Here is a 16,399-nt window from a genome sequence, read left to right as displayed (position 1 = left end):
TGTGGCAGCTGACAATGGAGCCCAGAGAGTCTCCAAGAAGCAGAAAAGGAAAAGTAAAAACAGAAGATGACCCATCTGAACCATTATCACCTCTACCAGATCACACACGTGGTCCCTCCGAACGGAGCCAAATCAGTTCGGAAGTTCAAGCTGTTAAATCCATGAAAGGACTATTGAATGAGTAACGTGAACCGACTACACCACAGAGATTGAATCAGTGAACTGTTTTCCGCAGAGACTGAATCTGTGATATGTTACGTTAAACATGAAGTTATATATGTATATATGTTATTACGTTATGTTAAATGGGGGGATGACTATAAAGCTAAGAAGGGAGGAGTGTTGTGTATGTAACCTGTTCCACCTTAAGAGAGCTTAAGCCTGTTCCACCTTAAGAGATGTACTACTTTCTCAGGCTGCTGTAGACGTAATACCGGGGGTGAACACACCGGTATATAAGCACTGTGCAGTAATCTTGTATTCAGTATAGTCCCTACCTCCAACCAGTAAAGACCTGTTTTTATTGTTACTCATTAGTCTGTGTCTTAATTAACTAAATAATTCACAGACTTAACACCCGTAACCCTTAATTCCCTTTTCTTCTAGGAAACTGTCTATTTCTGTTTTAAATTTATGTAATGATGTAGCTTCGACAGCTTTTTGGGGCAGCATATTCCATGGACCTACCACCCTCTGAGTGAAGTAGTTCCTCCTCATCTCAGTTTTGAAAGAGCAGCCCCTTATTCTAAGACTATGCCCCCTAGTTCTAGTTTCACCCATCATCTGGAACATCCTCCCTGCATCCACCTGATCCAACCCCTTCATAATCTTATATGTTTCAATAAGATCGCCTCTCATTCTTCTGAACTCCAATGAGTAGAGTCCCAATCTACTCAACCTCTCCTCATATGTCCATCCCCTCATCCCCGGGATTAACCGAGTGAACCTTCTTTGTACTGACTCGAGAGCAAGTATGTCCTTTCTTAAGTATGGACACCAAAACTGTATGCAGTATTCCAGGTGCGGTCTCACCAATACCTTGTACAACTGAAGCAATACCTCCCTATTTTTATATTCTATCCCCCTAGCAATGAAAGCCAACATTCCATTGGCCTTCTTAATCACTTGCTGCACCTGCATACTAACCTTTTGAGTTTCGTGCACCAGGACCCCCAGATCCCTTTGTACTTCAGTACTTTCCAGTTTCTTGCCATTAAGATAATAACTTGCTCTACGATTTTTCCTGCCAAAGTGCATAACCTCACACTTTCCTGTATTGTATTCCATCTGCCAAATCTCTGCCCACTTACTTAGCCTGTCTATGTCCCCTTGCAGATTTTTTATGTCCTCCTCACTCACTACTTTCCCTCCCATCTTAGTATCATCTGCAAACTTTGATGTGTTACACTCGGTCCCCTCCTCCAAATCGTTAATATAGATTGTAAAGAGTTGGGGACCCAGCACTGACCCCTACGGAACACCACTGGTTACTGATTGCCAGTCTGAGAATGAACCATTTATTCCAACTCTCTGCCTTCTGTTAGATAGCCAATCCTCTATCCATGCCAGAATATTACCTCCAATCCCGTGATTTTTTATCTTAAGCAATAATCTTTTGTGTGGCACCTTGTCAAATGCCTTTTGGAAGTCTAAATACACTACGTCCACTGGTTCACCTTTATCCACCCTATATGTTACTTCCTCAAAGAACTCCAGCAAATTTGTCAAACATGACTTCCCCTTCATAAAACCATGCTGACTTTGTCTTATTAAATTATGATTATCCAAATGTCCTGTTACTGTCTCCTTAATAATGGACTCCAAAATTTTACCTACCACAGATGTTAGGCTAACCGGTCTATAGTTTCCAGCCTTCTGTCTACTGCCCTTTTTAAATAAGGGTGTTACATTAGCAGTTTTCCAGTCTGCTGGGACCTTTGCTGAGTCCAGGGAGTTTTGGAAAATTATTACCAATGCATCCACAATCCCTACCGCCACTTCCCTCAAGACCCTAGGATGTAAGCCATCAGGTCCAGGTGATTTATCCGCCTTGAGTCCCATTATTTTACCGAGTACCACTTCCTTAGTGATTTTGATCGTGTTTATCTCCTCCCCCCCTATAGCCCCCTGCTTGTCCAGTGTTGGGATATTCTTGGTGTCCTCTACTGTAAAGACTGATACAAAATATTCATTCAGTGTTTTTGCCATCTCCATATTTCCCACCATTAATTTCCCGGTCTCATCCTCTAAGGGACCAACATTTACTTTAGCCACCCTTTTTCTTTTTATATAACTATAAAAACTCTTACTATCTGTCTTTATATTTTTTGCTAATTTACTTTCATAATCTATCTTCCCTTTCTTAATCAATCTTTTTGTTATTTTTTGCTGTCTTTTAAAGTTTTCCCAATCCTCTATCCTCCCACTAGATTTGGCTACCTTATATGCCCTTGTTTTTAGTCGAATACTATCCTTAATTTCTTTACTTAGCCACGGATGGCTGTCTTTTCTTTTACACCCTTTTTTTCTCAGTGGAATATACTTTTTTTGGAAGTTGTAAAATAACTCCTTAAATGTGCACCACTGATCATGTATCGTCTTACCCTTTAATCTATTTTCTCAATCCACTTTACTCAATTCCGCTCTCATACCTTCATAGTCTCCTTTATTCAAGCTTAGCACGCTTGTTTGAGATACAACCTCCTCACCCTCTAATTGAATATGGAATTCAACCATGTTATGGTCACTCATTCCAAGGGGATCCTTTACTAGGACATTTTTAATTAATCCTGTCTCGTTACACAGGACCAGATCTAAGGTTGCTTGCCCCCTGGTCGGTTCAGTTACATACTGCTCAAGAAACCCATCCCTAATACACTCAATGAACTCATCCTCAAGGCAGCCCTGCCCAATTTGATTTGTCCAATTAATATGATAGTTAAAATCCCCCATAATTATAGATGTTCCCTTATTACAAGCCTCAACTATTTCCTGATTGATACTCCGTCCAACCGAGTTGCGACTGTTCGGAGGCCTATAGACTACGCCCACTAGTGTTTTTTTCCCCTTATTATTCCTTATCTCCACCCAAACTGTTTCATTGTCCTGATCTTTTGACCCAATATCATTTCTCTGTATTACAGTGATTCCTTCCTTTATTAACATAGCCACCCCACCTCCCCTTCCTTCCTGCCTGTCCTTCCTGATTGTTAAATAACCTGGTATGTTTAATTCCCAGGCATTGTCACCCTGCAGCCATGTTTCTGTAATGGCCACAAGATCATACCCATATGTAGCTATTTGTGCCTTTAACTCGTCTATTTTGTTACGAATGCTACGTGCATTCAGATAGAGAACTTTCAAATGTGTTTTGTGACACTTATTTCCTGCTTTTGCCCTTTTTATTACTTTACCTTTTACTCCATACCTTCTGCCCCTTCCTGACACGCTCTGGTTTTTAATTTCCCCACTGCTACCTAAGTCTATGACCTTCTCTGTTGTCATTTTTATTATTTGTTCTCTAGGAAGCTCCCCCCGACTAGTTAGTTTAAAGCCCTCTCTACAGCCTCTGCTGGAAAAATGGGGATAATCCTCTTAACCGTCTGTTAACTACCTGTTAACAGGCAGTTAAGTGGCTGTAATCCCCTTCCCGCCTCCAGGAGACGGGACCCGGCACGGGTCGGCTACCCGCCTCCTGGGAAGATGGCACGGAGGCGGGTTGGGGTGGGGGCGGGCTTGGGGTACCCGTAATTAGTTCCTCTCAATAAATTCTAGGCAAGTTATTTTTCTGAGGGAAAGAAATGAGTGTTCCATGTAGGAGACCAACAGGTGGTGTGGAATAGATGTCTGTCATAGAACAGTTGCAGGCTCTGGAATTAGTGGGATTGATGGGCCGATTGATGACACCTTGAGATTTGGCTAAATCAAAACAGAGCTCTTCCAGTCTGTAAACAGTAGAAGAAGCAATCTTAAATGGCAATGTGTTTTATTAGGTGTGTCAAACTGGGGAGGCTATGCTGTAGCCTGTGCTCTGTACATTCTCAACACCTGTACAATCCACGAACGCTACCTACGCAAAGCGGTTGGGTTTCCTAAGACGTCTGAAATGGATGGATGTATCTCGGCACTACCTAGTGTCCGTAAGGTAGGTAACAGTATTTTCTCACCAGGATAGAGGACCATTTCTCTCTATCTCCTTCCTCCAGTGGAGTTGCATGTGATCCTTTTCTAGCCTCTTGCTCCTATCGCCTCTCTCTCTCTTCCCATCGCAGCCTTTTCTTGTCTCTTATTTTATCAATACTACTAAGCTCAATGCTCCTGAGTTTTACTCTCTTGTTCCTTCAGCTCTCCACCTTCCTCTTCCCTGCATTTTCACTGTTTTGAAATCAAGACTCATCACACCATCTCTTCTGGCTTGTTCCTTCTCATGATCTCAAAATTATGGAACTCCTACCCTCTGTTCATTTTAAGAACATTAGAATTAGGAGCAGGAGTAGGCCATACAGCATTTTGAGCCTGCTCCACCATTCAATAAGATCATGGCTGATCTTCGACCTCAACTCCACTTTCCCGCCCCATCCCCACATCCCTTGATTCCCCTAGAGTCCAAAAATCTATCGATCTCAGCCTTGAATATACTCAACGACTCAGCATCCACAGCCCTCTGGGGTAGAGAATTCCAAAGACTCACAACCCTCTGAGCGAAGAAATTTCTCCTCATCTCAGTCCTAAATGGCTGACCCCTTATACTGAGACTGTGACCCCTAGTTCTGGACTCCCCATCCAGGGGAAACAGCCTTTTGGCATCTACCCTGTCAATCTCCCTCAGAATCTTATATGTTTCAATGAGATCATCTCTCATTCTTCTAAACTCCAGAGAGTACAGGCCCAATCTACTCAATCTCTACACATAGGACAACCCTCTCATCCAAGGAACCAATCTAGTGAACCTTCGTTGCACCGCCTCTAAGGAGTATATCCTTCCTTATATATCACCCTCCTCCCAGACCCAAAAGCTTTCAAAGAAGAGATGGGGAGTTCAATCCTGGACCAATATTTCTCAACCAGCATCACTAAAAAAAAGATTATCTGGTCATTATCACATTGCCCTTTGTTTAGGTTTACAGTGCGCGTGTGTGAATGCACGAAGTGTGGTAAATAAGGTTGATGAGCTGTAGGCACAATTAGCCACATGGGAATATGATGTTGTGGCGATAATGGAGACCTAGCTCAAAAAAGGGCAGGATTGGGTTTTAAATATTCCTGGATATAAGGGCCTAGAAATTGGGTTTTGGCTTAGCCAGGGCTTTAGCGCCGGAAATTAGTGCCGGTGCTAAGTCCCCTGCGCGTGCCAAAAATTCAGTGGCGCCGCGCCCAAACGGCTGCCGGCGCCACTGAAGGGTCTTAGCGCCTGGAAAAGGGCGCTAACTGCCGTTTCGCGCCACAATTCCAGCGCTGCGGCACCCGATGCGGTGCGGCAGGCTGGGGAAGTGCAGGCCTCCTCCTTCCGTTAAGAAGGAGCTGCCTGCACCCGGCCGCGGCCCGCGCAAATCTGCTTAAAAATGAGCCCGGCACCTCGGACAAGTGCCGGGCTTGCATCTGTTCCGGGGGGGGTGGGTGGAGAGAAGTCCGGGGAGGGAGCTGCGGGCAGGCGGCCGGCGGGAAAGCGGCCGGCCGCCGCGGGGCCTTTAATGCGCCGGCGCTAACTGCAGTAAGGCACCTCTGACAAAACGCTGGTTGCGGCTGCCACGGGCGAGGCGGCCGCAACTCAATTTCGGAGTTCGGGCGGGTTACCACGGCAACCGGGACGCTGCGCACACCGATGACGTCATCGGTGCCGGCGCAGCGTTACTGGAGCAACGCCGATTTAGGGCCCCAGGGAATTTCACTACTGGCCATAACTCCGGCGCAAGGCCCTCTAGCGCCTCAAATGAGGCGTTAAGGCTACTGAATTTTCAGCCGAAGGTGTTCAGGAAAGATAGGGAAGGAAAGAAAGGAGGTGGGGTGGTAGTATTGGTTAAGGAGAATGCTACAGTGCTGGAGAGAGAGGATGTCCTGGAGGGGTCAAGGACAGAATCTATTTGGTTATAGTTAAGAAATAATAGAAGTGCCATTACACTACTAGGTGTATTCTATAGGCCACCAACTAGTGGGAAAGATATAGAGGAGCAAATTTGCAGGGAAATTACAGAGAGGTGCAAGAACTATAGAGTTGTGATAATGGGCGACTTCAACTGTCCTAATATAGACTGGGATAGTAATAGTGTAAAAGGCAGAGATGGGGACGAATTTCTGAAGTGTGTTCAGGAGAACTTTCTTGATCAGTATGTTTCCGGCCCAACGAGGGAGGAGGCATTGCTGGATCTGGTTCTGGGGAATGAGGTGGGTCAAGTGGAGCAAATGTCAGTAGGGGAACATCTAGGGAACAGTAATCACAGTATCATAAGGTTTGGATTAGCTATGGAAAAGGACAGGGAGCAATCTAGAGTAAAAATACTTAATTGGAGGAAGGCAAATTTTTGTGGGTTGAGAACGGATCTGGCCCGGGTAAATTGGAATCAAAGATTGGCAGACAAAACTGTAATCGAACAATGGGCTGCCTTTCAAGAGGAGATGGTTCGGGTACAGTCGAGGTACATTCCCACGAGGGGGAAAGGTAGGGCAACTAAAGCCAGAGCTCCCTGGATGATGGAAGAGATAAAGCATAAGATGAAGCAGAAAAAGGGGGCATATGACAGATGTCAGGTTGAGAATACATCTGAGAATCAGGCTAAATATAGAAAGTTTAGAGAAGAACTGAAAAAGAAAATAAGAGGGGCAGAGAGAGAGCATGAGAATAGATTGGCAGCTAACATAAAAGGGAATTCAAAAGTCTTCTATAGGCATATTAAATAATAAACGGATAGTAAGAGGAGGGGTGGGGCCGATTAGGGACCAAAAAGGAGACGTACGCATGGAGGCAGAGGGCATGGCTGAGGTACTAAATGAGTACTTTGCATCTGTCTTCACCAAGGAAGAAGATGCTGTCAAAGTCATAGTAAAAGAGGAGGTAGTGGAGATACTGGATGAGATAAGAATTGATAAAGAGGAGCTACTAGAAAGGCTGTCTGAACTTAAAGTTGATAAGTCACCAGGACCGGATGGGATGCATCCTAGGATGCTGAGGGAGGTTAAGGAGGAAATCGTGGAGGTACTCGCCATAATCTTCCAATCCTCCTTAGATACGGGGGTGGTGCCAGAGGACTAGAGAATTGCAAATGTTACACCCTTGTTCAAAAAAGGGTGTAAAGATAAACCCAGCAACTACAGGCCAGTCAGTTTAACCTCGGTAGTGGGAAAGCATTTGGAAATGATAATCAGGGATAAAGTGTGGATTAAAGCCAGCACGGATTTATTAAAGGAAAATCGTGTTCAACTAACTTGATCGAGTTTCTTGATGAGGTAACAGAGAGGGTTGATGAGGGCAATGCAGTTGATGTGGTGAACATAATAGGCTTGCCGGCAAAGTTGAAGCCCATGGAATAAAAGGGACAGTGGCAACATGGATACGAAATTGGCTAAGTGACAGGAAACAGAGAGCAGTGGTGAACGGTTGTTTTTCGGAATGGAGGAAGGTATACAGTGGTGTTCCCCAGGGGTCAGTACTAGGACCACTGCTTTTCTTGATTTATATTTATGACTTGCGAGTACAGGGCACAATTTCAAAATTTGCAGATGACACAAAACTTGGAAGTGTAGTGAACAGTGAGAAGGATAGTGATAGACTTCAAGAAGACATAGACAGGCTGGTGAAATGGGCGGACACATGGCAGATGAAATTTAGCGCAGAAAAGTGTGAAGTGATACATTTTGGTAGGAAGAATGAGGAGAGGCAATATAAACTAAATGGTACAATTCTAAAGCAGGTGCATGAACAGAGAGACCTGGGGGTACATGTGCAATAATCATTAAAGGTGGCAGGGCAGGTTGAGAAAGCTGTTAAAAAAGCATACGGTATTCTGGACTTCATAAATAGAGGCATAGAGTACAAAAGCAAGGAAGTTATGATGAACCTTTATAAAACACTGGTTCGGCCTCAACTGGAGTATTGTGTCCAATTCTGGGCACCACACTTTAGGAACGATGTGAAGGTCTTAGAGAGGGTACAGAAAAGATTTACAAGAATGGTTCCAGGGTTGAGGCACATCAGTTACGTGGACAGACTGGAGAAGCTGGGGCTGTTCTCCTTAGAGCAGAGGGTTGAGAGGAGATTTGATAGACGTGTTCAAAATCATGAGGGGTCTGGACAGAGTAGATAGAGAGAAACTGTTCCTATTGGCGGAAGGGTCGAGAAGCAGAGGGCACAGATTCAAGGTGATTGGCAGAAGAACCAAAGACGGTGTGAGGAAAGTCTTTTTTACGCAGCGAGTGGTTAGGATCTGGAATTCACTGCCTGAAAGGGTGGTGGAGGCAGATTCAATCGTGGCTTTCAAAAGGGAATTGGATAAGTACCTGAAGGAAAAAATTTGTGGGGCTACGGGGAATGGGCCGGGGAGTGGGACTAGCTGAAGTGCTCTTACAGAGAGGCAGCACGGGCTCGAGGGGCCAAATGGCCTCCTGTGCTGTAACCGTTCTATGATTCTAAATTGGCTGACGTGTTTCCTACATTACAACAGTGACTACACTTCAAAAAGTACTTCAGTGGCTGTAAAGTGCTTTGGGACTTTCTGAGGTTGTGAATGGCACTGTAGAAATACAAGTCTGTTGAGATACCACGGCAAACGTGGGAGTCGAGACCAGAGTTGATGGAACACAACTGCTTTAATTTACATCATGGCAAAAACAAGTGCTTAAAAAGCCCGCGCAACCACTTAAATACTCCCCAGACAAGAAGTGCTCCCGGCAGCCTATCCCTACGGGAAACAAGCTGCCGGAGGAAAGGGCCCACGGCTGGGGGCGGCTGCTGCCGGCAGTGCGCCTGCGTAAACTGTCTGTGCCGCCGTGAGCGGATTATGTCCAATGGTGGCATGTCGCCACAGAGCTCCCCCCAGAATCCGCTTAGGAGGAGTAGACGAGTCGTGACGGTGGTCTAATGGTTCTGCCGGAGCGGCTCTGAGTGGCCGCCGGTCTAGTTGGTGAGGCCGGGCGGTTCGCCGCCGGCTGTGCTAGCTTGCTGGCGGGACGGCCTCTAGTTGGAGGTCGGGCCACGGGGACCTGTTCCCCTGGTTCTGTGTGTGCTGGTTTGAGTCGGTCGATGGAGACCGTTTCAACCCTGTCGCCGAGTCGCAGCTTGAAGACCTTGTCCCCGGTTTGTAGTACCTCGTACGGTCCGTCGTACAGGGGTCGCAGGGGTCTGTGGTGTGCGTCGTGTCGCACGAAGACGAAACGTGCCTGCTGTAAGTTTGGCGGGACGTAAGGTGCGAGTTCGCCGTGTCGGTTGACTGGAAGTGGGGCGAACTGTTGAGCGGAAGAGAAAGAGTTGAGCTGCTGCTGTTCGGCCGACCAAGGCGTGGTAGCCTCCGGAAGGAATTCGCCTGGTACACGCAGCGGTTGTCCATAGACTAACTCCGCTGCTGAGGACTGGAGGTCTTCCTTGACCGCGGTACGTAGGCCTAGCAGCACCCACGGTAGGCGGTCAGTCCAGGTACTGTCCTGCAGGCTGGTGCGAAGTGAGGCCTTGAGTGACCTGTGGAAGCGTTCACACAGCCCATTGGCCTGTGGGTGGTACGCCGTGGTTCGGTGGAGCGTCACCCCGAGGTTGCGTGCTGTGGCCGTCCAGAGTTCGGAGGTGAACTGGGTGCCTCTGTCGGAGGTTATGTCGGCCGGTACACCGAATCTCGCGACCCAGGTGTTAATGAACGCCCTGGCGATGTCGGCTGTGGTGGTGGAGGTCAGCGGCACTGCCTCAGGCCAGCGTGTGTAGCGGTCGACCATCGTGAGAAGATAAGTTTGGCCTTGCGATGGCGGCAGAGGACCGACGATGTCGACGTGTACGTGGTCGAAGCGGCGGCTGGGTACCTCGAAGTCTCCCAGGGGTGCTTTTGTGTGCAGCTGCACCTTAGCCCGTTGGCAGGCGAGGCAGGAGTTGGCCCAAGTCCGAACATCTTTGCTAAGGCCGCGCCAGACGAAGCGCTGGGAGAGGAGTTTAACGGATGCGCGGGAACCCGGATGGGAGAGCCTATGGAGCGCGTCGAAGATGCGGCGGCGCCAGGTTGCAGGGACGACCGGCCTGGGTTGGCCGAGTGAGACGTCGCAAGTGACTGCCGTGGCTTCGGGCCCGTGCACGACCTTGGCTAGGCGTAGCCCTGGCAGGCTGGTAGCCGCCGAGAGGAGGTCTGGGTCCGTGAGCTGGGCCGCTGCTAGTTGCGCGCAGTCGGCCGCTAGGTGATTCGTGCAGACGGCAGGACGGGAAAGGCAGTCGGCGACAACGTTGTCTCTACCGGAGACGTGCTGGATGTCCGTGGTAAACTCGGACACGGCCGCGAGCTGGCGTTGCTGCCTAGCGGACCAGGGGTCGGTGTTCTTAGCCATCGCGTATGTGAGCGGCTTGTGGTCCACGTACGCGGTAAAGGGGCGGCCCTCCAGCAGGAACCTGAAATGGCGGACCGACAGGTGGAGCGCGAGGAGCTTGCGGTCGAAAGTAGAGTATTTGACCTCCGGGGGGCGCAGTTGGCGGCTGTAGAAGGCAAGTGGCTGCCACACGCCATTGACCCACTGCTCGAACACGGCTCCGACCGCATGGTCGGAGGCGTCGGTGGTGAGCGCGACCCGGGCATCAGCCCTCGGGTGCGCGAGCAAGGTGGCGTCGGCGAGCGCGTTTTTGGTGGCGTCGGAGGCGCCTGACGTGTCAGCGGTCCAGGCTACGGCCATCTTGCCGGATTTACCTTGGAGGGAATCGTATAGGGGCTTCATGAGGGCTGCAGCTCTGGGGATGAACCTGTTGTAAAAGTTCACCATCCCGAGGAACTCCTGGAGGCCCTTGATGGTTTTAGGGCGGGGGAATTGCTGGACGGCCTGCACCTTGTTGGGCAGGGGGACGGCCCCAACAGGAGTGATGTGGTGGCCGAGAAAATCGATCTCGGCTAGGCCGAATTGGCACTTCGCCGGGCTGAGGATAAGCCCGTGTTGGGCTAAGCGCCCGAACAGGATGCAAAGGTGTTCGAGGTGTTCCTGTTTGGAGGAGCTGGCCACGAGAATGTCGTCTAGATAGACGAATAGAAAGTTCAGGTCCCGGAGGACTGAGTCCATAAGGTGCTGAAAAGCCTGGGCTGCATTCTTGAGGCCGAAGGGCTTCCTCAGGTACTCGAACAGGCCGAATGGGGTGATGACGGCCGTTTTGGGGATGTCCGCGGGGTGTACGGGGACTTGGTGGTAACCGCGCACCAGGTCGACCTTGGAGAAGACGGTTCGTCCGGCCAATCGGGCCGAGAAGTCCTGGATGTGCGGCACCGGGTATCGGTTGGGGGTGGTGGCATCGTTGAGGCGGCGGTAGTCCCCGCAGGGGCGCCAGCCTCCGCCGGGATTGGGGGCGATGTGGAGGGGCAAGGCCCAAGGGCTGCTGGAGCGGCGGATGATGCCGAGTTGCTCCATGGTGGTGAACTCGGCCCGCGCGATTTCCAGCTTGGCCGGGTCGAGTCTGCGGGCGTGGGCAGCGACCGGGGGGGCCGGTGGTGGGGATATAGTGCTCCACACCGTGTTTGGCGGCTTTGGCCGAAAAGGTCGGGTTAGTGAGGGCGGGAAACTCGACTAGTAGTGCCGAGTAGTCGTCCGTGGCTCTGGCGAGGCAGTAGGTCGTCAGGCCGGCCGAACGGGCCGGGGTGACTGCGCCAGGTATGGGGGCCATAGTGTTGATGTCGACGAGGCGGTGCCTCGGAATGTCGACAAGGAGGCCGTGGGCGCGTAGGAAGTCGGCACCGATGAGTGGACAGAGGACCTTGGCTGTGAGGAACTCCCAGTGGTAGCGGCGGCCTGCGAGGTCGAGCGTGACCATGCGGGTGCCGTATGTGCGGATGTCAGAGCCATTGGCTGCAGCCAGCGTAACACCCCGTGCACCGCGTTGGATTTCGAGGGCGGAGGCGGGGGTGATGCTGTGCTGGGCTCCTGTGTCGCACAGGAATCGGCGGTTGGTGCTGTCGTCGATGACGTACAGTAGGGGCCCCTTTTGCCCCGCGGCCATCGTGGGGGCCGGTGCGGGGAGGGGTTTGAAAGTGCACGGTGGCGTGCAGCGTTGGGCCCTAGTGCCAAAACGGGTGTGGTAGTAGCAGTGACCCGGAGTGGAAGGGCGGTCGGGCCTAGTGAGCCGGGGGGACCGCGTGGTCGTTGCCGTGAGGTCGGGCGCGACGTCGCGGGCGGTCTGCGCGGAGAGCAGCCGGTCGGCCTTTTCAGCTATCTCATTCAGGTCCATGGAGCCAGACTCCACAATGAGCGGGTGGATGCTGGCGGGGAGCTGCCAAATGAAAAGCGTGCGAAAGAGGGCGCCGGGTTTTTTGTCGTCCGAGAGGGACAGCATGTGGGAAAGCAGGTCTGATGGTGAAGCGTCACCAAGGCCTGGAAGGTCGAGGAGTTGGCAGTTGCGCTGGTAGGAGGACGCCTGAAATTTTTTAAGGAGCGCAGCCTTCAGATGTTCGTACTTGCCTTCCTCTGGTGGATCCTGCAGCGCTGCCCGAACCTTAGGGACTGTGGCGCAGGTGAGAGAGGCGACGAGGTAGTCGTACTTCGTGGCATCGACTGTAATGCTTCTCAGCCGGAATCTGGACTCGGCTTGAATGAACCAGGCCTCGGCCAGGTTCTCCCAAAAGTCCGGTAGTTTAACCGTGACTGCGTTTGTATCCGCCATGCTAGCTTAGGATTCGTCCTGAGCGTCGGGGTCACCAGTGTTGAGATACCGCGGCAAACATGGGAGTCGAGACCAGAGTTGATGGAACACAACTGCTTTAATTTACATCATGGCAAAAACAAGTGCTTAAAAAGCCCGCGCAACCACTTAAATACTCCCCAGACAGGAAGTGCTCCCGGCAGCCTGTCCCTATGGGAAACAAGCTGCCGGAGGAAAGGGCACACGGCTGGGGGCGGCTGCTGCCGGCAGTGCGCCTGCGTAAACTGTCCGTGCCGCCGTGAGCGGATTATGTCCAATGGTGGCATGTCGCCACAGTCTCTTTTTCTTTTTCTTTCAAACCAATACTTCTTGATTGGTTGTGTTTTCTAATCTATTACCACCTCGATGATGTCCTAGGCTGCAGTGCTAGCCTTTTAGCCCCTAAAAAAAACTCACTTTGTTTTGGAAATGGACGAATCGTGTCAGTCGTTTCCTGTGCATTTTGTTTCCTCCTCGACATTAGGTTTCCTACATCACGCCCTGCTCTCCAGCAAGGTGGGTAAAGCTTACTCCTTTGACCCATCTTTTGGTCACCTGCCCTAATATCTCCTCCTTTGACTTGGTGTCAATTTTTTTGTCTGATTGCGTTTCCGCAACGCACCTTGGGACGTTTTCCTACATTAAAGGCGCTATATAAATGCAAGTTGTCGCTGTAATTGGCCTGTTTCACTATCTCTCGTCAAGAAGGAAAGACTTGCATTTACTTAGCGCCTTATCCTGTCTCTCAGAAGTGTCCCAAAGTGCTTTACGTCCAATAAATTAGTTTGAAGTGCAGTAGCTGTTGTTGGGTAGGCAACTGGCTCAAAGAACACATAGAACATAGGAACAGGAGGAGGCCATTCAGCCCCTCGAGCCTGCACCGCCATTCAATTAGATCACGGCTGATCTGTATCTTAACTCCATTTCCCCGCCTTGGTTCCGTATCCCTTAATACCCTTGCCTAACAAAAATCTATCAATCTTAGTTTTGAAATTTTCAATTGACCCCCTAGCCTCAACAGCTTTTTAGGGTAGAGAGCTCCAGATTACTACTACCCCTTTGTGTGAAGAAGTGTTTCCTGACATCACCCCTGAACGGCCTGGCTCTAATTTTAAGGTTTATGCCCCCTTGTTCTGGACTCCCCCCACCAGAGGAAATAATTTCTCTCCATCTAACCTATCAGCACCTTTAATCATTTTAACCACCTCAGTTAGATCACCCCTTAGCCTTCTATACTCGAGGGAATACAAGCCCAGTCTGTGCAAGCTGCCCTCATAATTTGACCCTTGTAGCCCAGGTATCATTCTGGTGAATCTGAGCTGCACCTCCCCCAAGGCCAATATATCCTTCCTGAGGAGCGGTGCCCGGAACTGAACGCAGTTACTCCAGATGGGGGCTAACCAGAGCTTTGTATAACTGTAACGTAACTTTTACTTTTTGTATTCCAGCCCCCTTGGTATTTTTTGTACCTGTCCACTAGCTTTTGGTGTTAGGAGGAACAGTATAGGTTAACTGACCCTTTTGATTTCTTTTATTCATCTCTTCCCTCAATGAAGTAGTTTCTCCTCAGTTGCTCTGGGTAATATCAGGAAGACATCTTTTGTTTAATTGTAGGGGTGAAGCCACGTCCTACCACCGTGTTGCACAGACCCAGCAGCACACGTGACATAGGAATACATTCTTGCTAACTCAATGCTCCATCCTTTTGTTACACTGAATGTTACACCGAGTTAAATCGAGTTTACAGCACAGAAACCGTCCATTCAGCCCAACTGGTCTATGCTGGCGTTTGTGCGCCACACGACCCTCCTCCCACCCCTCTTCATCAGCATAACTTTCTATTCCTTTCTCTCTCATGTGCTTATCTACCATTTCCTTAAATGCATCTATACTATTTGGCTCAACTCCTCCTTGTGGGAGCGAGTTTCACGTTCTCACCACTCTCTGGGTAAAGAAGTTTCTCCTGAATTCCCTATTGGATTTATTAGTGTCTGGCATATATTTATGGCCTCTAGTTCTGGTCTCCCCCACAAGTGGAAACACCTTCTCTGCCTCTACCCTATCAAATCCCTTCATAATCTTAAAGACTTCTATCAGCTCACCTCTCAGTCTTCTCTTTTCCAGATAAAAGAGCCCCAGCCTGTTCAATCTTTCCTGATGCTTATAACCTCTCAGTTCTGTAGTCAATCTTTTCATCTGTCCTTAGGAAGAAAAGCTGCTGGAGTTGCTGGTGGAACATGGAATACGAAGCGGAAAAACCGGGAATCTGGGAATGGAAGTGGACGGCTTGCTGTTTCATGACACGCACTCAACTATGATCAAACAGCTGTTGGAGATCACCCTAGGACAGGCCCTATCGAACTAGGTCACAATGTGAGCAATAAGGGAACCTTTAATATAGAATTACAATCATTCTTGCCAACCTTTTAACTGAGAAAGTTCTCGTTAGGTTTACACTAACTAATCAATGTAATGATATTTGCACGACAGGTATGTTATAATGCAGTGTTGCATTTATTTTTGATTTATGTAATTTTTTATGGCTGTGTTGTGCTTCTGTTTCACTTCAAGAATTAATACAACAAATGTTTTTTTCTTCCCCACAAAACAGTTTATTCCAGTGTTTGTGTCAGTCATTTCGAAACTGTTCTTTAGATAATTGTGCCCAGTACTGTTCAGGGTTTCATTTTGCCTCAGAAGTCTGACAAATTTAAAGAAGAAGATTGGATAGATAAAGGAAAAGCCTAGGAAATATTGTTGTGACTAGAATATTTTAGGACTTGGATACAATAGTGGGAGATGTTGATTTAGGGAGCTCCTAGTGCTGAAACCATATGCACCTAGGCAAGTTTTATCAAACAAAGGCTGTGAATTTCCTTGGCACTGCTCCCGTTCTACTGCCATAACTTCCATGGACATGTGGTGGAAATCCCGTTTACACACGAAAGTGAGGTTTCCTCCACTCTTCCTGTGAAGTTACAAAGTGGAACAGGAGCACCTCCGAGGAAATTCTCGGCCAAAGTTGTTTTCTTGATGGCTCCACTGTTAGGTTTAACAACTACATCTACAAGCTTGCATTGTTTGATACTTGTCTGATGGGAACCCACAAGTCCATGGGAACACCATCACCTCCAAGTTCCCCTCCAAGTCACACACCATCCCGACTTGGAAATATATCGGCCGTTCCTTCATCGTCACTGGGTCAAAATCCTGGAACTCCCTCCCTAACAGCACTGTAGGAGTACCTTCACCACACGGACTGCAGCGGTTCAAGAAGGCGGCTCACCACCACCTTCTCAAGGGGCAACTAGGGATGGGCAATAAATGCTGGACCTTGCCAGTGACACCCAAATCCTGAGAATGAATAAAAAAAATAAGAAATGACCTTCAGAGCATTTGTAATTTGGTTGACTTTAGATCAGAAGCTGCTGGAGTATCCAAAGTTCATAGCGAGGAAAGAATTTCTTTTGCATTTAACTACGTAGAGAATTCGGAGAGAAGTATGGGTTGACTCTACTTCCCACCTACACACACACACACAAAGAAAAAAGACAAAGAACATCTAAG

At 49.0% G+C, this 16,399-nt stretch overlaps 1 protein-coding gene across 1 annotated transcript in view; it reads left to right on the top strand.

The window, feature by feature from the left end:
• Positions 1–15,445, top strand: part of LOC147081630 (D-glutamate cyclase, mitochondrial-like) — a 61,031-nt gene extending 45,586 nt beyond the window's left edge. The window contains exons 11-12 of the mRNA XM_085980767.1: positions 3,993–4,144; positions 15,039–15,445. Of these exons, the coding sequence (XP_085836893.1) occupies positions 3,993–4,144; positions 15,039–15,197 (311 nt within the window). The 3' untranslated portion in view covers positions 15,198–15,445. The remainder of the gene's footprint in view (positions 1–3,992; positions 4,145–15,038) is intronic.
• Positions 15,446–16,399: the final 954 nt, after the last annotated feature.

Source organism: Somniosus microcephalus, unplaced genomic scaffold (genome assembly GCF_052327205.1).
Source record: "Somniosus microcephalus isolate GS21.2 unplaced genomic scaffold, FLI_Smic_1.0 scaffold509, whole genome shotgun sequence".
NCBI classification, from domain to species: Eukaryota; Metazoa; Chordata; class Chondrichthyes; order Squaliformes; family Somniosidae; genus Somniosus; species Somniosus microcephalus.
This window is presented reverse-complemented; position numbering and strand designations above follow the sequence as displayed.